Source organism: Prionailurus viverrinus, chromosome A2 (genome assembly GCF_022837055.1).
Source record: "Prionailurus viverrinus isolate Anna chromosome A2, UM_Priviv_1.0, whole genome shotgun sequence".
NCBI lineage: Eukaryota > Metazoa > Chordata > Mammalia > Carnivora > Felidae > Prionailurus > Prionailurus viverrinus.
In genome coordinates, this window is record NC_062562.1 from 131,480,198 (window position 1) to 131,506,761 (window position 26,564).

Here is a 26,564-nt window from a genome sequence, read left to right on the forward strand (position 1 = left end):
TAACTGACAGAGGGCTGCCCAGGGATGATGAGAAGTTAAGGAAAATGGCCAGGAACCTCAATTGTCATCAGATCACTAACTTTTTGCACCTTCTGAATGTTATGCCACATGCTATCAAGTAGATGTAAGAATATGCATTCTGAAGCCATGACACTTTCTAGCTTCAAATACCAATGTTACATTCTTGCTCTGCATGATCTTAAATAGGTTATGTGATCTCTGTACCTCACTCTCTTGGGCTGAAAAATGGTACTAAAAGTACCTGTCCCTACAGGGCTGTCATGGTAAGGGCCTAGAGCAATGCAGACACACAGTGAGCCTCATACTTAAGTATTATGGTAATTAGTATTACATATAATTTTTAAATAAATCTTTTTAAAAATATATTACTTTTATAAAGACAGCTAGATTTATAATATGCTTCTATGGAAAAATACAATGCCAAAAAAGTTAGAAAACTTAATGTGATCACATTTTTATTTAAAAATTTTTTTTTTAAGTTTACCTATTTTGAGAGAGACAGAGACAGTCTGACTGGGGGAAGAGCTGAGAGACAGAGGGAAAGAAAAATTTGTAAGCAGGCTCCACACTGCCAGCACAGAGCTCCACACAGGGTTTGAAATCATGAAACCGTGAGATCAGAACCCAAGTCAAAAACCAAGAGTTAGATGCTTAACCAACTGAGCCACCCAGGCGCCCCATGATCCCATTTTTAAAAACACACACAGCAACAGAACAGAAAAGGATCTAAGAGACTCTCCTCCAAAGCATCAGCAATGGTGACTTACAAAAAGGAGAGAGAGGGGAGGTGGAGAGAACCTTCAGCTTCATACTCCATATTCGTCTATGCTGTGAACTTTTTTTAAGTTTGTTTGTTTGTTTGTTTTTGAGAGACAGCACAAGCAGGGGAGGAGCAGAGAAACAGGAAGAGAGAGAGAGAGAGAGAGAGAGAGAGAGAGAGAGAAGCCCAAGCAGGCTGCATGCTGTCAGCACAGAGCCTGATGCAGTGCTCGAACTCACCAAGCGTGAGATCGTGACCTGAGCTGAAACCAAAAGTCAAATGCTTAACTGACTGAGCCACCCAGGTGCCCCATACGCTATGAACTTTAAGTCACAAACATGTGCAAAATGTATGTCGTGTGAGACACAAAATCTAGAGCTCACAGAGCACCAAAGCCTCATTTCACTAAGGAAACTAGAAGGCCAGGTAAAGTAATAAATAACACCCCTTTCATCCACTATCAAACCAATGGGGATCAAAAAAAAATGTCGGCTAGCAACCATCCCCACAAGGACCAACACAGCTGGGTGTGAACACGTCCTGCTCACTACCAAGGCAGAACATGTAAGATCTAGAACAGCAGACGTAGAACGCAATGAGAACACAACAGTGCCCTCTGGAGTTGTGCAACATGGTGGCCACTGGTCTACACAATGCTCTTGTTCAAATGAGCAGAGGGAACAGCTTGGGTTCCAGCACAGCTGGCTGGGTACAAGGGAGCTCTGGCAGGCTTCCAGCCACCACTTGCTCCCTTTGTGCAGTACACAAACCACATCACTGTACACAGGGTCCAGCTAACACTCCTGTACTGAGTTTAAGTCACAAACATGCAGGCCTCCCACACCACCACTAACCTCACAAATCAGAAGGCAGACTCTGCAAGAACAGATACCATTGTTAAGGAGGGACTGAGCCAGACCAGCCAAATACATTCTCTCCAAGTAACCAGCCAACAGCCAATCAAGTAAGGAAGGGGGGGGGGGGGGAGGGGGATAGAAGGGACAGAGAAAGGACAGGCTGTTTCTTTAATGTTGTTCCTCCACTTGGGAATAGGAGGAGAATTAAGTGTTTCCTCTTAACAAAGACACTATCGACTAAGGTATTATCTAGAATTAAGGCAGAATAGCAATAAAACATGGAAACCGGAAACAGCAAAAGAAATTTCAAACAAAAGATATTAATAGAAAAGGCACTCCAGACACTACCGATGGCTCACCAACTGTGAGGCTTTGGCTTTCCTGCCTTAATTGAACAGCATGCATGCTCACCTCCTTGTCACATTATGGGATTCGGTCTATGAGGGTTTCTCAAAGAGGAAGCCATAGGCATTCGGGATGGAAGAGCCCTTTCCACTGCAGGCCAGGTAGCATTTGCAGTTGTGTCCAATGAATATCACTAGGGCTTCCCAATCACTCTATTCATCAAAAATAACTCATTTCCAATACTCCTGGGAGTGACAGGTGAAGGGATCAGTTGGATTGAGAGCCAAAGACTTAAATTGGAATAAGGTAATGCATCAGCCACATGTAGGAATACTATGATAACAATTTTTTAGCAGCAATCTAGTCCAGCTCCCCAGCCACTCCACACACACCATTAGGCTTACCTGCCTTTACTTATACTTTCTTTAACCAAGAACATGCTTCCCCAATTCTTCCACCTACTTAACTCCAACAATTACTTCGCAACTCTTTACAAATAGCCTTAGCTCCCAGGACACGCTTGGCCTGCCCAGATATATGGGGCCCTTCCTCTGTGTGCCTCTCCCAGGAACACAATCAGTGATCATTCTGTCTTCTTCACGAAGGTTTGAACTCCTTGGCATTCACTGTTCATCCCTGTACCCACGGCATATTGCACTGCCTAACACGCGTACCTAACACATACTTAATGGAGGAGTAAATTTCTAAGCTTCCTGAGATCCAAAATCCCCACCCTCCCCAATGTTGACCCATCACCTAGCACAGTGCCTGGCACAAAGGAGGAACTCATACATCAGAAAATACTGCACAGAGATAGTTGCATGAGTGACTGTAACTTGCTAAGACATCTGGGCAGGGTCAGGTTTTCCCAAGCCCTCCTTCCCTCCCTCCTGCATGATCACTGGGCACTTCACGTGGACACTGCTCTAGGCACTTTCTTTCCACTTTACCTTCACACAGGAGCATTACAAAGGAAATATCTGACTTGAGGTTTAAAATAAAACATAGACTCCAAAGTGACTTTCTTTTTTTTTTTCTGTGCAAAAGTATAAGCTACTATCTGTATTGGGCTAGTGCCAGGCAGCATGGCATTGACCCACCTTGTAAATACCTGGTTCCCTACAGATCAGCTTGTGACTCCTTCCTAACAGGAGAGCTCTGCTCTTACAGTCATATGCCTTGGACAAAGGCTCCCACAAGTGTGAGCTAGGCCTTTCCCAAGGGTCTTTGTAAATCTTTCTGCTCCTTCATAAATACCTGTGTGAACCCCCCAAATCCTCCAAAGGGCTTCCAGCAGGCCTAGAAAGAAGGGTTTATGGGCGGTATCATGACAAATTATTCCAACTAGAGTTGATTTCCATCTTAACCTTAAGGTCACCCATAGTAATTTTTTATGCTTGTAAAGCCCTTTATAATTTCCATGGCTTCACAAGAATGATCTGATTACCTTGTGAATAAGCAAGGCAGGTGTTATCATCCCTGTTTACAGAGCAAGAAACTAAAGCTTAGCACCCTTCCCACACTTCAAAAATTTTTAAATAAAACTGACATGGGCTCTAAAAATAATAAGGAATCCATAGGAAACCAACAATACTGAACTATGGGGTACCAGTACACACAGCACTGACAATGTGGAGGCTGAGGTTGGTCTGGGGAAGACAGCAACAAAGTATGGGCTGGCACGCTGATCTTCTCGTCTAAACATGGTGGCCACCCATCAGGATCTCGTCCAGTCCACTACTCAGACATGCACGTGTACAAAGCATGTGGCAAATGGTCAAAGTTCTGCAGCTAGGGGAAATACATAGACAAAGGAACAAATTGAGATCATCCTTCAAACAAGCAGAGCTGGGCTGTCCTGACCTGTCACACTGTGCTCTGCCGTTCACTTCATTCCCTGTGCCTTAACTGTCTCAGCATTAAAATGGGACCGATCTCCTCCTATCTACCCCCTAAGAGGCTAAAAGAATCAAAGAGGACAAGTGAGAAAAGCTACAAATAATAAAAAGCCCCATATCAATGGAACAGGATATTATTAGTCTACACGCAGGAAAGTTATAATTTAAGCACTCAAGTCATTTTCTATCAGACCCGATGGCTTCACAATGGAGGCAGAGCATGGGTCATCCTCAGTGAGCTACCTGGGGCAAAAGTCACTTGAAATAAAAGACACACTCAATGTGACCACAATACTTGACTTTCAGGATGGTGTTATCCTCCACCCTCCAAAGATCTGCCAGGTCTCTTCTGTTGTGCAATCCGTTTTCATAACTCCCCTTTCCCACATTATGAGTGCACTGTACTACACTGACTTTCCTAAGTGGAATCCAATCTTTTGTACATCACCTGGCAGATGATGATGGGGAGGTACCAGCCATCACTGGCTGCAGCTGAGGGAAAGGGTCATTTTGGTAGGTGTGTCCGTCCCAGCTGCACATTTAGGGATGCTCCAACACCAGGCTCCTGAAAGCACTCCCTGTTCAGCTGAGTCTCAGCCCACACTCAATTCTGATGAGCCCAGGGGCAGTGATGGGATGGGCTGGAGAACCTCACTGGGACATCATGCACACTCTCAATAAGGAACAGATCATCAAGGGCCCAACCCGATGCAAAGGTCTCAAAATCACAGGCTGTCGAACCATTAGCCTTGGCTCTGTGTCAGTAAACACCTTACACTCATTCATCCAGGTGGAGTTGCCTGGTTTCAAAAGAGGTAACACGTGCTGCCATTGTAACTATGGATTTGGTCAACAGTTTAACTTCAGGGCAATTGACACCCCCGAGTCCCATACCACGACCACCACCAACCTAATCCCAAACCCAAACAAATGAGCAACAAAGACCCAACTGGGGAGACATCCTAACGTAGTGGTGAAGGTACTGGGCTTTGGAATGTGACAGCACATCACAGTTCCACAACCTATTAGCCTTGAAATCTTAGGCAGGTTCTGTAACACTTCTGTGCCTCAGTTTCTCAGTTGACTGACATGAAACTAGTATCATGTAGTTGTCATGAGCACAGAACGAAATGTGTACACAACCCTGGCACGGTGGCTGACAATGTAAAAGTTCAGTACACATTTTCTATTAATCTATAAACGAGGAGCTGCCTGTAATAGTCTATATCATCACAAAATACGGTTACATTAACAATTTGACCTCACACTAACATTAGTACTGAACTAGAAATGTAAATGCAAGAATCTTCCCATTGCGCTTAACGAGACACCTGCAGAAAAACTGCAGGATTTGGACCCAATGTTCACCAAATATGGCACAATAGTTTTCCCCTTTGGAAATTCGAAAAACACAAAAAATGTCACTACCCCCTTTAGAGTACTGCAAGAACTCTGGAGGGTGACATAATTTCAGAGACCTACAGAAGATGTGGCTTATTTGGCAGAGAAACAGAAGTCACCCAGCAAAAACGCCACAGCTATCAAAAAAAAAAAATAGATGTAAGGTAAGTCAGAGGGAGGTCCCTTATTACACATTTTTGTACACGTTCATGTTTGTTTCTCTTTTCTTTTAAAAAAAAAAAAGCAGTTAATAATGATACCGGGGGCGGGGGGAGAACAAATATTTTAAGAAGCCAACCATGAGACAGACTAGCATTTATCACTTAGTTGCCTTTCTCTTTTAAATTCTGCTTAAAATGTGCAATTGCCCAAATAAATTTTAAGTATGCCAAAATGTTAAGAAATTACAAAACTCGATACCAAAATAATTCATGTGTTACAACCATAATTACTTCTATAGTTAGAAAATTATTATCCTCCTCAGAAAATCCTGGCAAACTGATTAAACCATTTCCCTTTTGAGTGGATCTAGGAGGAACAAAATGAAAATTCAGAATTCAGTCACTTTGATGTCCCCATGCCTAAAAAGACTTCATCGCCATCAATTACCTACATGCAAATAACTTCAAATGTCTCTGCAAGGATAGAATTCCTTAGCTTATGAGGTCTTCCTTCTATTCTACCCTATTTTCATTTCCACACCTGTTTCTGTGGAATAAAACCAAACGACAGCTTTCTTCCTGTTTCTGTGCCCTCCGCTTTTTGCAACTCTTTGTCTGATCTACTCCAAGCCACTTGAGCCAGAGAGGAAATGGGAAAGAGAGTGGGGAAAGGAGGGTTTGGTTTCCCTCACAGAAACCACCATTTTTCAGGTGGAAAATAAGGATGTCATGCCATGATGACATTTTGCCTTGTGTCACAATGATGAATAGTCCTAATTTTTTCCAATTAGGGAAGTAATCTCAACCAGTCAGTGGAATCTGACCAGTCTTGCACAGTGTGGTCTCAGAGTGCTATAATTTGGATGTGAAATGAAATCTAAGATGATTCTTTTCTTTTTGACAGCTAAGTGTGATGTATTTTCATCCCTGAGCTCTTTGTCACAACTAAAAAAGAAAAAAAAAAAAGGTCTTTCAGAAATAAAAAATGATTTGCAAATCTGACCCCCTCAACCAATTTGTTTTCTTTGAATTGGTACAATGTGACTCACAAATGGACAATGGGGTTTAGTTTATTCATTTGAATAAATTAATAATCCTGGCAATGCCTTATTAGGGATACAAAGACTTAGGGAAATAGAGTGGCTTAATGCGATATTTATCAAACACTTACCAAAATTCACATAACCAAATCCCACTGCAAATTGCCAAAAGTTTTGAGGTAACGCATAAAGCTGTAAAAAGCAGTAAACTGTCTGGCACAAGAGACCACAAGACTATCTCATACACTTCACCTTCAGCTACCTGAACACAAACTAAAACATTTCAGATACAGACTATTCCAGTCAGTTTCACTGACATCTAGTCAGAAGTGCCCAAGGATATCTCTCCTTACAGTGAAATTATAGAATTTCAAGGAATATTGGAAATCACTTCATCCAACTTTACTTTACAGAGAGGCCCTAAGAAGTCCCTAAGAGAGAAATACTTTCATACAGTTCATACAGTTATTGTCAAACAACCAAAATTAAAACCCTAGGCTCTTGTTCTCATAAGATAAACCCCTGTTAGCTCTCCGAATTAGGTTCTTTATGGTATGATGGTATCAAACAAATGGTTTTTTACAGACATGAAAGCTTTACTGCATCAATATAAATGGTGCAAATTGTACCACATAGAAAATGCAATGGTTCCATCACAATTCGTACCTCCCAAGCCAGAAGACTTCTCCACCACCCTGAAAAGCAGAAAGCTCGTCAACAGAATTCGGACAGTAATTTCAAAGCTTGCTGTAACAGAAATTTAGCTGCAATGCTCTAGTCTCGTTCCAAGGCATTCTTGCCAAGTGAGTGGTTTTTAAACTTGAGTTTTCACAGTAATGTTTTCTTATTTTTGTTTCTTTTTTAATGAACTCTTGGATGGGACCCCAACATATAAAGCCAATAAAAACAGCATTTTATCCTAATATCCTATTTTTACAATTTTTATCCTATTTTTATCCTATTTTTACAATTTTATCTAACCAGTATCAAGGCGGTCATTAAGGACAACGATCAGGGTTCCTGTTAGCTCTTATCACACTACTGTGCAAATCAGAAAGAGAGCATCCTTCTCAGAGACAACATCCCCAAATCCAGCCACCTTGTGCAGAGCACAGCCTGCAATACCATACATAGGGCATGACAGATGGCTTCTAATAAAATGTTCTAATGAATAAGGCTGTTCTCATGGGGAAAAAATGGGAAGCTATAAACAACAAGTATAGTCTATCTCCTCAACATGTCATAGATCCCTATATTTTTTGGTTATAGTAGAGTGACAGTGCTGCTTCTCACCAAAGGCTAAATGCATACTTGGTAGCAGTTTTGTGTTTTTTGTCTTTTGATAACAGCTTTGCAATCTCAGGATACTCTTATTCTGAAAAAGCAACAGTATGAAACTTTTGGTGCCAAGTGGGATCAATGACAAGTTGGAAAAGACCTGAAACTTGCAGAAAGCACTAAAAATGTCTTAGATACAAATAGGTCCTTAACTGTAGAGAACATACTGATGTTTACCAGAGGGGAGGTGGGTGGAGGGATGGGTTAAATAGGTGATGGGGATTACAAAGTGCACTTGTGGCGATAAACACCAGGTGATGTAGGGAACTGTTGAATCATGGTATCATACACCTGAAACTAATATGATACCGTATGTTAACAAAGTGGAATTAAAATGAAAACTTTTAAAAAATATCTAAGATATTGTGTTAGCCAGAAGACCTTCGACAATCGCCTATTACATGGTGGCCACACCATGTGACAAACAGATGTGTCTGAGTATCTTCTGGCATGTAAATGGAGTCCAGCAGCCATATGCTGTCATAGAGACTTCGCTTGTAAATGGGCCATGAAAAATTTAGACCTACCCACATTGACTCAAATAAAATTTATTTTATTTTTCATATTATAAATTATATTGTAAATTATATAGTCATTATTATACTAAGCAGAGAATACAATAATAGAAAAAATCCAGTCCTGTCTTCTCAGAGTTTGGTGGTTACCAGCAGATGTCTTCATGAAATAGCACTCACAATTTTTTTTGCTTTTATTCTCTACGTGGATTTTCTTTCTTTCTTTCTTTTTTTTTTTCAACGTTTATTTATTTTTGGGACAGAGAGAGACAGAGCATGAACGGGGGAAGGGCAGAGAGAGAGGGAGACACAGAATCAGAAACAGGCTCCAGGCTCTGAGCCATCAGCCCAGAGCCCGACGCGGGGTTCGAACTCACGGACCACGAGATCGTGACCTGGCTGAAGTCGGACGCTTAACCGACTGCGCCACCCAGGCGCTCCCGTGGATTTTCTTTCTTAAGAGAGAGAGAGACAGAGTGAGCGGGGTCAAGGGAAAGAAGGTGGGGGAGGGAGGGAGAGGGAGAGGGGGAGAGAGAGAGAGAGAGAGAGAGAGAGAGAAAGAATCTCAAGCAGGCTCCATGCTCAGCCCAGAGCCAAACATAGGGCTTGATCCCACCACCCTGGGATCATGACTTGAGGCAAAATCAAGAGTCAGATGCTCCACCGAATGAGCCACCCAGGTGCCCCTCTATGTGGATATTTAAATGCCAATTTTATATGGTCACAAAACAGAACCATACTGTATGTTTCAGAGTTTATGTACGTGGTTTCATATGCTCTTGGCAAATCCGGTCACTTCTCTGACAAATACTCCTTTTCCTCTGGGTCAGCACTTTAGGGTGTTGGGGGGATTCCCCAGCCAGTCTAGTTGCTTCATCTTCTCAGAGTCTAGTTTACACATTCTGGACAACCTGCTATGTAAACTTAACAAATAACTGCAACGCACTAAGCTTAGAGATATCCCCCTCTTCCAAGGAACCCATTCACTACGATAAGAAACTCTGAGCCCCTCCTCCACCAACAATTTGTAAACTGAAATCCTAATAGCAATGTGATGGTATTAGGATGTGGGGTGTTTGGGAGATGCTTGCATCATGAGGGTAAAGCTTCGTGAATGGGATTAATGCTCTTATAAACAAGACACCACAGAGCTCCACAGGCCCTTCCAACACGTAAGGACACAGCAAGGAGTCCACAATCCTGAAGAGTGTCTCACCAGAATCTGACCATGCTGGCACTCTGTTCTTGAGCTCTCAGCCTTCAGAACAGTAAGAAACACATTTCTGTTGTTTATAAGCTACCTAATCTGTGGCATTTTGTTACAGCAGCCTGAATGGACTAAGACGCCACTCATTCCCTGATCCATCACTTACTAAGCCTGGTTAAAGTTAGCTCTGTATTTACCAGGCAGGGAAGTCAAAGCTGAACAGCACAGCATCTCTGGCTTCCAAGGCTTCAGGAGCCTTAGCAATGGTAGACAGTGTCACACAGCAATAGGAAGGGCCCTGAGACAGGCAGCTACAGACATCCATGTGGAATGGAGGACAAGTGTTTTCATTACAGCAAGGAGTCGGAAATGGAAGCTCTTAGAGAAAAGACACCACATTTAGGCTTTCCAAGTAAAGAATGGGAAGGAGGATGGTTGAGCAAGGCAAGTTCCAGCAAGCACGGGGACCTAGAGTCTGAGAATCTATCAGTGGTTCCCCAGGATGGAGCCCAGGGTATAGGAGGAAGAACTACCTCACTCTAAACCAGAATGGAGACAGGGGCCAATTTAGGAAGGGCCTTGTGAGCCATGAAATGACTGTGGACTCTACCCTAACTGCAAAGGAGACATTGCAGGTATTGTTTCTCCAGATAAACCCCACCAACAAATTACAAAACAGATTGCTCGCAGTTTACTGCAGATCATGTTCTAGAGAAAGAAGAGGCTATAGGCCAAGAGACAAATTAAGAGGTGAATGCAGTAATTCAAACAAGAGGTACCAATCCAGCACATCAAGGTCCCTTAAGGCAACAGCTGCTTGGCCCCGCAAAATGAGGCTTCCCCAAACACAGACGAGGCAGAGTGAGATGCCCAGGTCCGTGCAAAGCAAAGGCTTTCAGCATCAGAACCAAAAGCCTCACACGTCAGGGCTTCCATGGTTCTTAGAATCAATGCTGATGCTCTCTCCCTTCTACCTCTCCTCCTTCTAGTCTCCGAGACATAACACCCCCAGTCACTGAGAACCTGGGATTTTACTCCAGGGTTCCTCCTTATTCCTCATGGGTTTGGCCAAGTCCATCCTCATTCGTGGATACACACTTCTATTCCTTTACGGTCACACAGCATGGTCTGGTCCTTGGCTCTCCACCCCCTTTTCCCCACACCCTTCTGGCACCATCCTCAACCCCTGACCCATCCAGTGGCCTCTCCAGCACCACTGTGTTCTACCATAGCCCCCACCCGTAGGCAGGCAGCACACGACGGGGCTATCATAAAGTAGGGCATTCCTATGAAAACTTTCTTAAGCAGAAATGGCATAAGGCAAAGAAGCAATTACCATTAATTTACATGCAAAAACTTTTAGCATTCACAGACCCAAAAAATAACCTCTCTGGGGTGCTTGGGTGGCTCAGTCGGTTAATTGTTCAACTTTGGCTCTGGTCATGGTCTCACAGCTCGTGAGTTCGAGTGCCCCGTCAGGCTCTGTGCCGACAGCTCAGAGCCTGGAGCCTGCTTCAGATTCTGTGTCTCCCTCTCTCTCTGCCCCTCCCCATACTGTGTGTGTGTGTGTGTGTGTGTGTGTGTGTGTGTGTGTGTGTGTGTTTCAAAAATAAACATTTAAAAAGATTTTTTAAAAAATAACCTCTCTTAGACTTTCCTAATATATGAGGACACACCTTGCTAAAGGATCCATGAAATAAACGGAGTCGCTCACAGAGCTATGGCGGCTTGATGCGGAGAGGCTGAACGTAGTTCCTGGGAAAGGCCCTTGGTGGCGCCACAGTTTCAGCCAGGGGGCTGTGCGCTGCCTGTATAACAACTCTGGGGAAAACAAATGCTGAGCGCCTTTTTCACGTTTCGCCTTTTTTCGTAAAAGTAAAATCCTCTTTGGATTTCTTTCGGTTAGCAAAAACAGGTACTAGTATAGGTCTGTCCTGAAAGTCAAGTGGTGTAAGGTGAACTTTTGCAAAGCTGGGGATACCTGCGCTCACTGCACATATTCCTGGTATTAATACCAGCACCTTATTTAAAAAGTAAATAATGGCAAGCAATTTCTTCACCACTGTCCATGGAACCCCAAAGCCTGGGGCTAGGCCTCCAGACTCTGACTGTAGGCCTGCCTGTGTGCATGTAGGAATGTGGTACCACGACAGGGCCATGGGCTTCAGACTTGCACAGCGTGTCCAAATCTCAGCTCCACTACTTACCAGCTGGGTCACCTTGAACAAATCACTCACCATCTCTAGATTTGCTCTAAGGTTTCAGTGTGCATGCGTGGGCCAATCACACAGACCTAGGCCCACAAGTATTCATGTTACTTTCTCCTCTGCTTATCCACTTAGTTTCCCATAATGTAAACATTTATCACTATAAAATTCTCTTGAAAGAGAGTAAGAGATACTCAATCCATCTTTCTTCCTCTAAGTTTCAATCTTAGAAGAAAACTACAAAAAAAAAAAGTTGTGCATTGTCTAAAGTACTTAACACTGGTGAGGTGATAGGAATACGGGATGGTGGGAGGGGGGGAGGGGGGGTATGGAAAATGCCCAGTAGGAAGAGGAAAAAGGCTTTCCAGCTATTTAGAGTGCAACACCACTCAGGTGTTTATATTGGACAATCTTGGCAGCTGGTGACTCACTTCTATGCAGAGTATCTTAAAATGAAACTTCTATTCTTTTGTACAAGTTCTGAGTTTTCCAGGATATGAGACACTCCCTCCTCAGGGTTGTTTCCTCAGGCTCACAAGTGAGTAACACCACCACCCAAGTCCTTATCTTCATTTTAAAGCTTGAAGGGAAATATCTCTCTTAACCTTCACACTGATTTCTGTTTATGCACTGCCTTACTGAATTTTTTAAAAAAATAGATACACCTACATTGAATAAATGTATAAATTAAATGAGATAAAACTATGATACATTTCTAGTTTCTTCGCCTGTTCATGGATCCAGATCTATACCTCTTTGTATGCCCCATCAAGCTAGTACACTACATTATACATAGTAGGCATACCCAATAAATAATCATCTAATTTAAGTTTCTCCATCAATGTGTCACAGGATATGCCTTTATAGTTACCACTAAGGGAAACAAAAATATTCAGCAAGTAACTCTTAGAGGGATGTACTATCTGCTATCAGGAAAAATTTACTAAAGGACAGAAAAGGGGGGGGGATTCCCCAAATATTGTTTTATGTTCCTCAGGGACCTGGTATTCAACACCCAGGCCTTTCTAAAACAAAGTACACCAAAGTGATGTCTCCAACCACATTTCCATACAGTAAAACCTCATCTACCTATTTTAAACACTAACCTAAATGGTCAGTTCTGTATAAATAATTGTAGCAAGAAGACAGGAAGCATCTCAAGAACCTACTTCTCTAGATGCTTTGCAGGCACCCAACGTGATTTGATGACTTAAGACAATGTGAGCAACTTCGCAAAAATGCCATTATTCAAATAAACATATGCCTGGAGTAGATAAGCATCACCAAACAGTCTGACTCAAATTAAGTCTGTGCTTCTGAGGGTGGGCCAGGGGAGTCCAACCTCAGCCATGGAAAGGACCTACACTGACTAGGGCAATGCACTGAGGTCCAGAATTTAACATGTTCACTTTGTCCCTCTTCCTAGAGCCCCAAACTGTTCAGATCCATTACATTAGCTCGGGCTGCCATAACAAAATACCATAGACTAGGTGGTTTAAATGACAGGCATTTATTTTCACATCTATGTTCTAGAAGCAAGAAGTCCCAGAACAAGGGGTGGCAGGATGGGTTTCTGGTCAAAGATCTCTTCCTGGCTTATGGATGGCCCTTCTTAGATGCAGGTCTGTGGAGAGAGCAATCAAACTCTCCAGGGTATCTTCTTAAGAAAACACTCATCCTATCCAATCAGGGCACCACCCTTGTGACCTATTTAGTCTTAATTACCTCCTTACTGCAAATACAGCCATGATGAGGGTTACGGCTTCCATATATGAATTTTAGGGGGACATAAACATTCAATCCAAAACACCCACGAATAAGCAATTATCCCCCTGACTGCTAAATAAAACCTCTTCGAATTGTTGACTCTCTCTGTTGATAAGTCTCTTGCATAAATTATCCCAGGGCCCACAGTCTCACAGGACAGAGTTCACAGAACAATGGAGAAGTGAGCAATGACACCAACATCCATTTTCTAAACGAATACGTCATAGAGAGAACGGCATTTTTATCATAAGTGAGTTCGTTTGAAGCTCCTTTTCAAAGAAGGATTAGGGCTCTTTTTCAAAGACATATATACCTCAAGGCCATCTGAAAGCACAGATTCACTGTGGCTAAGGGAGACTGAACAGGGCAGCGACATCACAAGTAATCAGGACGGTATACCAAGGAAAGCCACTTTGAAATTCCAGAACAGACTACTTCCTGGACATAGATGACAAACTAAACTCATGCATTCCAGACTCAACTTCCACCAGTCTAACCTCTAATCCTGAGAAGAAACTCTATACAGGAAATAATGGTCAGCTTATAAAAGACTATATGTAATTACCTCTGATTATAAAAGAAATTCGTGTCAATTTTGGAAATTATTAAAAATACAAAGTCAAAACAAACAATGCCATTTCTCAACTGAAACAATGGATTATAACAGCACAACACCAGGTTATTTTGTATCTCACCTCTTCAATTCTCTTAAGTACTTTCCCATTTCAACGTTTTTATTTATTTTTGGGACAGAGAGAGACAGAGCATGAACGGGGGAGGGGCAGAGAGAGAGGGAGACACAGAATCGGAAACAGGCTCCAGGCTCTGAGCCATCAGCCCAGAGCCCGACGCGGGGCTCGAACTCACGGACCGTGAGATCGTGACCTGGCTGAAGTCGGACGCTCAACCGACTGCGCCACCCAGGCGCCCCTACTTTCCCATTTCAAAACACATCATATTTTTAACATGATTTATAAATAATGTTTCCCCTTCTAATGTGGGGCCCAGAATGCAAATATCTATATTTGCCTGGTTGTCTGGATCAATTTCTATAAATTACAGATGGGAGTATTAAGTGAAATGGAGAATGCAATTAATACACATCTAATTCTTAAAAAAGCAAACTGAATAAAGGGAAAACTTTAACTGGGAGTGTAATTTTGTAGGAACGCTCCTCTTTTTTTAGTGTTTATCATCCAGATTGCTGGAGAAAAATCTCAGTAATTTCTCCTACCTTCATTCTTTCTAGAACTACCTAGTCATGTTTGGATTTCCCGGTTTCTTTGAGAATCCAGCTAACCTCTTAGGTCTGCTATCAAAGAAGCCCCACCAACTTTGGAACCTCAGAAGAATAACCAACACTCTCCTCTCCCCAGGACCCAGGCTGGGGCTATGTTTAAGTTGCCCCATATCCACGCACACCCATGTTTACGAAACATGTTCACCTCTGGTCACCAGTGACAGATAAGATCCTGTATTTTGGAGAAAAGAAAAAGATATAGAACCAAATCTTTACATTTCTGCCTAAAGATTCCAGGGAGACATTTTTAGGCTAATGTCCAATTAATACTCTTATAAAAATAAACAAATTGCTTGGTTTATGAAATGGCTCACAACTCGGGGGAGGGAAGGTTATCAAATTCACCTAGAAGAAGACCTGTTAATTTCATATCCAGAAGCATTCCCACCAACCTCCCTCTCACCAAGCTTCTCTTTCTGGCACACTTTCAGGGGACATGAGTATGGGTGGATAATGCACACATGTATTAGCAGTTTCCAACAGCCTCCCCATATGAATGTCATGCTCGCCCCTCTTCCTCCCCAGCTGAGAAACAGTCATGTTTTAGTTTATTACAAAGTGACAGATGCCTGTTTCCAGATTTAGTTGCTTTCCTTCTTCTGTAGGATGCAAATGTGATCACTGACTGATGCAGCCTTGGGTCTTGAACCTCCCTGCGGTGCTTTGAACAGTGCTGAAAAGTCTGTGCTGAGTCCTCCTTATAGGCCTTTCTTCGAAATCTAGTTGATGTGCACAGCTCTAAGTTCCCAGCTAGAAGCCATCATGTACCACATGCAATGGTTTGCAGCAATTCAGACAGGATCATCTCTTCTCACACTGCTTCCTTCTCTGTCACCAAGAGACTGTAGGAAAAACTACAAAATCCATCATGCTTTGTTACTGAAGCACTTCAAGGGCACCCATGAAATCACTCTTCTCAGACCACAGTACACTTCTCAAAGACAAAGTATAGTGGCATTTTCCATAGACTCCTTTCCACCCACCCACCCACCCCGTCCTAGTAGTTTCTGGAAGTGGTTATCTCTCAATGGAAATACAAAGATGGGGTGGAAAGAGAAGAACCACAGATGCCCCAGGCGATAAAGGAAACACTCCAAGTTGAAAGTATTGACCTGACCTCTAGCTGGTGACGTGGGGAGATCAATGAGAGATCTTCCTACCCAGGTCACTGAGGGTGTTCTGCTTAATGAAGGAAACTCTCCTCTCACCAATTCATTTTCTTTTTTTGAGAGAGAGAGAGAGAGAGAGCTAGTGTGAGCAGGGGAGAGCATCAGAGGGAGACAGAATCTTAAGCACGCTCCACACTCAACACAGAGCCCCATGCAGGGCTCAATCCCAGGACCCTCGGATCATGACCTCAGCTGAAATCAAGAGTCAGACGCTCAACCAACTGAGCCACCAAAGCGCCCCACCAACTAGTTTTCTTAATCCAATTCCACCTGCCTTAGGGAAACTACTCCCAAATTTTGGCAATAGACTTTCTGTCAGATGTAATTTTTAATATTCTCAATGTTTGCCTGTGTCCACCTATTGACGTTTCAGTGAGAAGTTATGACAGGCTACATTTGGGGAAGGGAACTCAATGCTGTCTGAGGCTAGAATCCCTTACCTCCAATTACGTGTTTTCAGGAGTACAGTGGTATACTTTCAAGAAGTATACGAAGTATAATACTTCGTAGGAAGTATTATATATTTACCACACACACACAAAATCTGTATGTACTAATATATTGTTTTGGAAATCTGAGCATTTTCCCAAATTTGGATGAGCGCATACACTTACATATTGTTTGAGGGATATGTAAACATTGTTTATTGAAATATTTGTTCATTCTGTTCTTCAACATCCGGTTGGTGAAATCTCACAAACATGCCCAATCTGGTGTGAGATATTTGCTTGGGAGAGAAATGTCACAGAAATAGAGATAACTGATGCCTTAGCCAGGCAAGGCACTAATGAGAAGCAAGAAGAGACCATAAAATTTAGTTTACTACCAACTCTACCTGGACAGGTAATATTTCTTCCTCTAGAATACCCTGTACCCATATTAATAAAGTGCTCCATGATGACTGCTCTTTGGAAATTTAGGGGCTGTCACTTAAAACTTAGAATGAACAAGCAGACTACATAATCGAAGTCAATACAATTAATACAGTCTTATGTAGGTCGACCACTTCAGTCATCACTCATAAACCGAATAACTTTCTAACCATACTGGTTAGTCCAGAGCCTCCGTCCTTTGCTCCAGACTCTGCCCACCAGCTATGGCCACCTGAACATTTGGCAGGCATGGCAAACTCTAGGTGGCCAAAGAAACTCCTGATCTTACATCATTAACCTGTGCTGCCTACAAAATTGTCTCATCTGTTGAAACCACCTATGTTTACCCAGTTGTTGGAGCCAGAAACCTGGGGGGACATCAACTTCTTCCTTTCCCTAACTCCTCCCATCCAATTACCAAGCCCTGTTATTTCCTGTCTTCTAACCATCTTAGATCCTTCCAGATTTCACCATGGAAGGATTGCTAAACTGGTTCCAGCATGTCTCTCTAAACTCATCTACTGCAATAACCTCAATTTTCTCATTTTTATGCCAGCCCCCTCTTCTACAAGCACCAATATGTGTGATTTAAACTTTAATACTGCTCCTATTTCCAACAAAGGGAGTTTTTTAAAAAAGAATTCGCTGAGGGCACATGGGTGGCTCAGTCAGTTGAGCATACGACTCTTGATTTCAGCTCAGGTCATGATTCCAGGGTCGTGGGATGGAGCCCTGCATCTGGCTCAGCACCGAGTATGGAGGCTGCTCAAGATTCTCTCTCTCTCCCCCTACCCCTCACCCTTGCTTTCTAAAATAAATAAACTAATTTTAAAAAAGAATTTTCTGATAATCCCCGTATTCTAACAAAAGAATTATTCTCATGTGTGCATTAACTCTATCTTCTCTATGTGCTACACCTTCTATAGTTTCAGGCATAGTCGATATTCACTTTGATTTCTTTGGTCACTTAATATTTGATACATGAAATGTATTTGGGAAACAGTATTATTTATGAAATTGACCAATTTCATGAGTATATGATGCTCCGATGTGCTAATAACCAAAACTGGTTAAACTATAAATAACTGGCATCTATGTTATTTCACAAACAACGTGGTGAAGAATAACTTCGTACTTAAAGAATTTTGTTCCTATTGATTTTTTTTCATATAAACTTTGAGGAGTGGGATCACAGATTCAAACTCCTACAACTAATTGTTGTATGAGGCAATCCTGGCACAGGGGGTCATGGGGCAGTTCCCCTGTAATACTTTCTGGGTTCCAATTCTAGCTCCACCATTTGTTGTGTGACTTTAGACAAGTTATTTAATCTGTGACTCAATCTCCTACAAAATGTGAGTGATAACTGAATTTTCTCTGGCAGAGTTGTCACAAGGATTACATGACAACACATGACAAGCTCTCAGAACTATACTTCACGTATATCAAGTGTACCATAAATGCATGCTGGTTATATTAAATACTAACCTGATCTTTTTGGAAATATATATATAATATATATAATATACATAATGTATATATTAATATATATAATATATGTATATTATATATTTTTATATATTAATATATATTATAATATACATTTATATATATAACCAAAAAGATCAGGTTAGTATTTAATATAACCAGTAGGATAACCCATATCAGTTTTACTGCAACTTTATCACCAAAAGACATTAACACCTTTTTTGGTGGTTCTTATTTAATGAGTAGGTATCCAGTGATATCTTAGCACACTTTTTTTTTTAAGCCAGAGGCAGTGGACACCTGAAACTAAAATTACATTGTATGTTAACTAACTGGAACGTATTTTATTTTTTTTAAGTTTACTTATTTTGAGAGAGAGAGAAAGAGGGAGCACAGATGTAGGAGGAGGGAAGAGGAGGGAAGAGAGAGAGAATCAAAAGCAGGCTCTGCACCACCAGTGCAGATCCTGATGTGGGGCTCGAACTCAGGAACTGTGAGATCATGACCTAAGCCAAAACCAAGAGACGGTCATTTAACCAACTGAGCCACCCAGGCATCCCTTGACTAACTGGAATTTAAATAAAAACTTAAGAAAAATTTAAATGTACAAAAATTTTAAAAATAAAATAAATAAATAAATGTCAGAGAGAAAAACAGTCGTTCCTCAAGTAAATTTAAATATCTTAAATGAGGGGCACCTGGGTCAATCAGTAAAGCATGCAACTCTTGATCTCAGGGTTGTGGGTTCAAACCCCACACTAGACATAGAGTCTACTTAGGAAGAAAAAAAGACAAAAGAAAAAATTAATTGCTCAGATGAAAATTGGTTTGGAGATCTTTACTTCTTTATTCTTAACTATTATATATACTCTGGCCAAATACATTACCAGTTCAGTTTTTTTATAAAAACCTGCCTTTTTTCTTCTAATAATGATCAGCAAGCAACATGAAAAAAGGCAGAAAATGATGGGTGGTAATCCCACAATTGACAACTTATCTCAGTAGACTTAATCTATTTATTCTTGTTATAGTAGCCAGAGATCATTCTCAAAGGAAATTATGGAGAAAATATCCAAAATTGGCCACTATGCAGTTCATACCAGCCCTTGTCAAAAAGATCCTAATTGGAAGATAGACATGAACTTGGAGAGATGAGTTCTGTAGTGCATGTGATAGCTTTGGATATTTGTTACATCTTTAAAAATAACAGCACAGGGGCACCTGGGTGGCACAGTCGGTTAAGCGTCCGACTTCAGCTCAGGTCACGATCTCTCGGTCCGTGAGTTCGAGCCCCGCGTCGGGCTCTGGGCTGATGGCTCAGAGCCTGCAGCCTGTTTCCGATTCTGTGTCTCCCTCTCTCTCTGCCCGTCCCCTGTTCGTGCTCTGTCTCTCTCTGTCCCAAAAATAAATAAACGTTGAAAAAAAAATAAATTTTAAAAATAACAGCACATAAAAAGGCAGATTTTGACTATGTTGAAGGAAAAAAGTATGATTATTAAACTCTAAGTCAAAAATAAGCACAAATATCTAACTGCTAAGAAACCAACAAAACCAATGTCATGAATGAACTCGAGCAGAAACCCAACAAGGTCTGAGTTCCAGTCCTTCCTGTACCGCAAATGTGATACCTAGAGAAATGCCTTTCAAACTGTAGGTCAGGATCCATTAAGGAATCATTAAGTCAAGCTAGTGATGAGTTTTGTTTTGTTTTTTTAATGATAAAGAATAGAACACCACACAGAATATGAGCAAATATTGCACTGTATGTGTGTTCACTGGTGCTAATGGTATTTGTGTAGCTACATTAGATGAAAAAAGTAAAGGTGTTTCCTATTATGGATGATAATATGGACTAATAAAACTGTCTTCTATTCAGTATATTTCCAAAACAAGATTGAAAGCCACGACATAAAATCAGTCACTTAATTTCTGTGAAGATGCTTCCTCATCCCTTAAATGGAACTTACCATTCTGTTTCAGAGACTATACCCGAACAAAGTAACTTCACTGTATTTTTTTCAACTATAAAACATGGTATTAATATGTTATGGTTACAGAATTTTGGTTGGGTTTCCTTAGAGTTTGATGTTACTCTGCCATATATGTTTGCAGCATCAAGTCACTATGCTAGAAATCCAGACATCCAAAGATAATTCTGAAAATGTGGTCTCCTTAAGAGTAGAGTTGGAGACCAGAAAGTCTAAAATTTCTCAAAATCTGTATAATCTCCTTTGCAGTATCTACTATACCACCTCTGGGTGGCGCAGGGGGTGGGGAGGCAGGGGTTGGGAAAGAGAAAAAAAAAAAAACAAGAATAAAGAGAGGAAAGGCAGCACCTCTGTGTTTCTAGGGCCTCGTGAAATAATCTTCACTTAGTAGAATGACCAGAAGAGGGAAACATGTGTATACGCCATTCCCACAGGCGGCCACCAGCTCAAGGACATCAGCTACCATCCTGCTGCCTGCACAGCTCTTCAATGGTACTTGGCCTACGGATATAAATCACTCCTCTTCACCTTCCATTTAAGTGTAGAATCCTGGGGACACCTGGGTGGTTCAATCGGTTAAGCAACCAAATCTTGATTTCAGCTCAGGTCACATCTCATGATTCAGGAGTTCGAGCCCCACAGCTGGAGATTCTCCTTCTCTCTCTGCCCTTCCCGCCACCCTCAAAAAAATTAATTAAAAAAAAAAAATAGAATCCTGTGCCAGGCTCTAAATGTTACAACTTCGGGCAGCATATCATTATTTATCCATACATGTTATGTGGATACACCATGGTACCACAAAGAGGAAACATTTTAAGACACTAATACCTAAGAAACTGAAAACAGCTAAGAAGACAGGTACACTCACTCCAACTCTTCCACACAAGCTACCATTAAAGCACCCATTTCAAGGAAAAGGTATCATAAATATCCCATATAATAGAAGGTATCGCTTCCCCTAAAATAGAGCTTTAAAAAGGAATGGGATTCCTACTTGAATGAGAGCAGAACACTTCAAGAGAAATGGAGGACAGGAATTCTTTTGAGGACTCGATGACACAAGTACTAAATACATCATTTTTAAAATGACACTCATAACCTTCAGATCAGCTTGTTCTGAGTTTTGCTTCTTGTCAGGCTCATGAATTTTCTGCACTGATCAATCCAGCACATAATCTCCCTCTAAGCTTAACCAGGCACACACATGTAAAACATCTGGCTGGGGTTGAGAGGTGCAGTTTGCAGCTCAGTGAGATATGCCAGCTCACCTGGGAACCCTGTGCAGAAATGGCTGCTGAATAAACGAACACAGAAATATATATGCAACAGTCCTAGCATAACTTTCTCTGTGACTAATTCCCACCCCTTTAAGGGAGGAAAGGGAGGGATGTCTGATGAGGGCATGCGGGAAGCAGGTAGTGATCATAAGGAAATTTGTGAGGGGGCTACCAAGAACGTTTTTGGCACTGCGCGTGGAGTTCTTACTAGAGAGAGAAAATCAAACAGATTGAAAAATGAACAACCAGCACCTTGGTTCTGGCAGCCTGCCAGATAGCTTTTGCTTACCTTTGATCCTGGTTAAAAACCATGCGGGATGTGTCACAACAGAAGTGTCTTTCTTTATAACAATCTCTACACCATAGAGGTATCTTTCTAACCAAAGGACACATTTGTTTGGAAGAGCTCTAAAGAATATCGGGAAGGAACTTGATCTCATTTGACCAAGAGGCTGGGACTCAGAAACGTTAAGTGACTTACCTAAGGTCACCCAGCTGGCAGCACTGTCTAGCTTTGGTCCAAGAGCTACCCAGAATTTCCCAAGATAAAATATGTGTGCCTACTAATATGTTTTGAAAGAGACAAGGTCTCCTCTCCCTCAGGACTACAGCTTTATCACTATATCTTCTAATTCCCTAGAATCAGAACACTTTGGTATAAAATTAAGCAGACATTGTTTTAAAACCATCCACCAATTGGGTGGGAAGAGTGCCCACATGTCAGGTTTGAAAAGGAATTTCTATCTCTGATACATCTTACTACGGCATGACATTTAAGAAAGTTTACCCATATTTACAATGTTGCTTGAAACTGAAACATAAAGACACATAATTATCTCATATATAATTGATGGTGGATAAAAAGCATCATTGGAAAAACATACAATTTGCATTAAAACTTCAGGTATTCCAAGTTACAAAGACTAATTTATTTCATAGAATGAGGAATTACATTACTACTACACCTGATATCAGCCAAACATTTGTGTCTATAAAGTATCTTTTCTTTCGTATTTATAAAAACTAGAAAAGAAAGCACATGCACTAACCAAGGTTTAAAAAAAAACAAAAAACTTGCAGCATAGATAGCTACAAATAGTGCTCTCCATGGTGAGAAATAAAGTCCACACTTAAGCATCCTAGCAAAATTTTCACCACACACACACACACACACACACACACACACACAAATGCACACACTTAACAGATGGATTCTAAAAAACAGCTAAGCATTCCATAAGCCAAATGCTCAAAAATTAATAATAAAAGATGGTTAACATTCCTGTATGTGTGATATTGTATAAATGAGCAGACCCACCTCTGTCCTCACTTCTCATCTCAACCTCCTTTTCCCAATGCTGAGCTCACCCTCCCATCTCCCCCTACTCTGCAACCAAATTACAACCACCCAAAAGCAAGGTGTCTGCTGCAGCCCAAAACATTTGACCGATAATATCCGGTTTGCCATTCCAGGAAATCCCAGAGTGTGTTTTAAGCCTCTGCCCAAGGCTTATAAAGAAAGGCAAGAGAAAAACTAATCAATACCAGCACCCAGCTGTGACCTGGCACATAAAGAAATCAAGAAAATAAATCCCATCCATAATCTGTATAATTTAACACTTGGAAGAAAGCAACATCTGGGATCGACTCCAAGCGGGACAGTGCTGCTGGATGGGTCTGTGTTTCTTCCAATGAGTGTTAAACCCAGTGACAAGGGGACACTCCAGTTCCTCACCATTTCAGCAAAGGCAATGTCTTTCCCAGCAAGGGTTAATCTACCCAAAAAGGTGGGGGAGCGTGGACAGAAGGAAAATAACAACCACCAACATCTACTCCTTGCCAGGACAGTGCCTGGCAAAGGTTCCCATCACACTTTGAAGAGAGGGAAGGCTGGAACCCCTTCCCAAAGGTGGGTCCAGGACAAACTATTGTCTTGCTGAACAGTCACAAACAGAAAGAAAGCTCATTAGCTTTCATTGACTTTGTTTAATCTTACAGTCCTTTCAGTGGACTCCAAAGTCCTATCCCCATGCAAAGTTTAAAAAAAAAAAAAATCTCCTATGACTAAGATTCCCTGGAAAGGCTTTCCACATTGTCTAAATTACAGGGAAATTAATTTAGAACAGAAGCAGATACCTACACATCGTCTAAATCACTAGATCTGTACCCAATTAAAAAAAGAAAAAGTACACCAATCAGCAGAACGGGGCATTATAGGGAATAAAGACTGTTAGTAAAATCCAAAATGCTTTCTCCCTGTTAAACCTTCTGAGAGGTTATAATTGCATTTGGCCGCTGCAGGCTTGTCAGAGAGCCTGGCTTCTTAATAGCCACAACCTTAAAAGGAGTAACTGTCAAGGGGCGACCCAGCTGAAATCAAACAACAAAAACAGGAACTGTAATCAGCCTGAAATGGGAGGAGGGAAAGGAAGGGAGACTCCTGTATTCATCACTCAACATTAATGTCCTTTGTTGTTCACCTTTGCACAGAACAGCGAGCATTACCCTGTTCCTTCTCCTCCGAAAGCCAGTGTCAGGGTAGTGCTTTCCTAAAAGCTGTCTCCTCGCCTCGAAGACCCAAGGCTTTCTGATTTCCCCTTCCCCATTATCACTCCACAGCTGTCCTCCACCAACCCCCAACGCTCTTACCCCGGGCCGAGAGGGTGGCCAGAAGTAAAAGCATTGCTGAAATACCCGTTCCCCTCCAAAGACCAAAGAGGCGCAGATGTTGAAATTTACCAATCCCCCCAGCCCCTAAACACTCACACCCCATAAACCCGGGATAGGAGGGAGGAAGGAAGCTAGGGTCAGGCTCGGTCTGTCAGAGCGGCTCCTTTGAGAACAGTGCCACATTCCGCACTCCGGGAATGTCGAAGGGAGCCGGAGGGAAGGTTTTGCGCCCCCCTCCCCTTCTGTTTTGGGGGTGTTCTCTCTGCGCAGTACTTGTTGTCTCTCTCTCCACCCCAGGGAATCGTTGCAGCCCACTGCCCTCTTTGGGGAAGAAAGATAAGAAGGGAGAGGAGCGGAACGCCGTTCACCCTCCTCTTCAACTTGACTCACACACGCCCCGTCGCCACTCCAAACTCCGCAGGAAGAGCCCGCAGCAGGAGGGCTGGCCGCGCGCTCCCCCAGCCGTCCCGGCACTCCGGGAGCCGGTGCCGGGAGCACCGATGGGGCGGTGAAGGGCGAGACCCCAGCGCATACCCCACCGCCCGGAGCCGGCTCGGCAAAGCCCCAAACCCGCAGCGCGATGCCAGGATTAGGCATTTCCAGCCCGGCAGAGCGAGAGGGGCGCAGGGGCAAGGACGCGAAATGCGCACCCGCTCGGGCCAGAGCGGAATAAAAGTTCGCCCCGCGGAGACTTACCCACGCCGTATTTCTCGTGCTCCGTAGGTATCCACATGGCTAAAGGGGGGGTCCGGGGTCTTCCGGCTTTGTAATCCCCGCGCCTTCTCTGTCTCACAACAATGCACAGCTCCCGAGTAGCGGCTGCAACGCCGAAGTCCGCGGCTCCGCTCGGGCTGTGAGCGCTAGGCAAGGTCTGCGCTGGAGGCTCCCGAGCCCGGCGGTGACACCGCTCCGCTGAGGGTGCGCCGCCCGCCGCTCTCCCGGCGGCGGCTGCTCACAGTCCTCCGACGCGCTCTTGGGGACCCGGCGGCGCAGTCATTGTTCTGATTCACTGAACTAAGCTACAAGCCAGGGTACTCTCCGGCGCACCCCCGCCCGCCAGCGCCTCTTCCAGCCCTCCCTGTCCCAGAGTCCCCACAGCACGCTGGGAATTGTAGTTCTGGGCCGCTCCATCCCGGAAGGGGGCGTGGCATCAGCGGTTGGGGGCGGGGATTAGGCGCCGCTCTCCGTGTCCTATTGGCCTAGAACGTGATGGCGAGGCGTGGACGTGGAGGAACCCCGCGGTGATGGGGGGGTTCGCCTCCAGTCGCGTTTCCATTGGTTCCGGGCTCGCCCAGCTGCCCTCCCTTTTCTCGTCTGCCTTGTAATGGCTGCTCCCGAGACCCAGGGGGCTGCTGCCCGAGGGGAGGAGGACTGCAAGAGCAACCATAGCGAATCTGGGAGTGTCAGTTATGAGGGTGAGTACGGTTCCACTGAACCGTAAGTGGTCTTTTTCCCTCTCTCTCCGATCAGGATTGCAGCTGACCGCCAGGCAAACCCCAGGAGCCTGCCAGCTCTAAAGCCACCTGAGCGCCAGGGATCCATGGGAGGGGCCCAGCGGGGCGGTGTGGGGTCGGAAGCGGATACTTGGTGACGGCTGTCTGGGTAGGGAAAAGAAAATGGGATGGAATGGGCTTCCCGGCGACCAGAGAAGCTCCCTGAGCGTTTTTCTTCGGTTTGGAGCTCCCAGGTTTGCGCTTGCTGCCGGGTGGGTGTGTGTCAAGTCACGTTCGCGCATGTGTGATTGTAACTCCGGTATTAGCTCTCTCCTCTCCGGTATCCTGCCTCCGCCTCGGTTTGCTTGGTTTGGCCTCGGGAGATATATTTTACTTGTATTCGGGCGGTTTTCCGGTTGCAGACTGGTCACTTCTCTCCACTCTACAGATTTATTCGATTGCTGGCAAGAGCGGCATCTGAAGAGAAAGTGTCTCTCACAGCCTCTTTGGTAGCTCTTGACCGCCCCAGGCGATCGCCAGGATTGAATGTGGACCCAGGCTGAGTTCTTCGAGAAAGAGGAAAGGAAATGGTATTTTGCAGTCATGGCTTCAGAGAAAATTTGAAGGTGGTTATGAAAATCATCGCAACTACTTTGACGCTACTTGTCTTTGAAGTTGCCCTCTGATCCACTATAGAGATTATAAACCAAACTTTGAAAGCTGCCAGGGGGATTGATTGTCTTGAGGATGCCTAGCCCTATTCGTTTACCTTTAGTGCATCTATCCCCGCCAGCGTCCCTTCTTTTTTGTCTTGTGTAATTTAACAGAAGTTGTCTTTTTCTTCTTTTTT

General features: G+C 43.1%; 2 protein-coding genes across 5 annotated transcripts in view; one reads left to right on the forward strand and one right to left on the reverse strand.

The window, feature by feature from the left end:
• The window catches only part of DOCK4 (dedicator of cytokinesis 4), a 432,507-nt gene extending 407,161 nt beyond the window's left edge, over window positions 1-25,346 (reverse strand). For both annotated transcript variants that reach the window (XM_047849499.1, XM_047849498.1), the window contains exon 1: window positions 24,978-25,346. In XM_047849499.1, the coding sequence (XP_047705455.1) occupies window positions 24,978-25,014 (37 nt within the window). In that variant the 5' untranslated portion in view covers window positions 25,015-25,346. The remainder of the gene's footprint in view (window positions 1-24,977) is intronic.
• A 225-nt stretch (window positions 25,347-25,571) lies between these two features.
• The window catches only part of ZNF277 (zinc finger protein 277), a 118,280-nt gene continuing 117,287 nt past the window's right edge, over window positions 25,572-26,564 (forward strand). Inside the window, exons 1-2 of one of the 3 annotated variants that reach the window (XM_047849254.1) lie at window positions 25,610-25,696; window positions 26,163-26,340. Coding sequence is in view for 1 of the 3 variants with exons in the window: in XM_047849252.1 (XP_047705208.1) it covers window positions 25,606-25,696 (91 nt within the window). In the remaining 2 variants the exon portion in view is untranslated. Of the gene's footprint in view, window positions 25,697-26,162; window positions 26,341-26,564 lie in introns of all 3 variants that reach the window. The other 2 variants (XM_047849252.1, XM_047849253.1) reach the window with 2 other exon arrangements.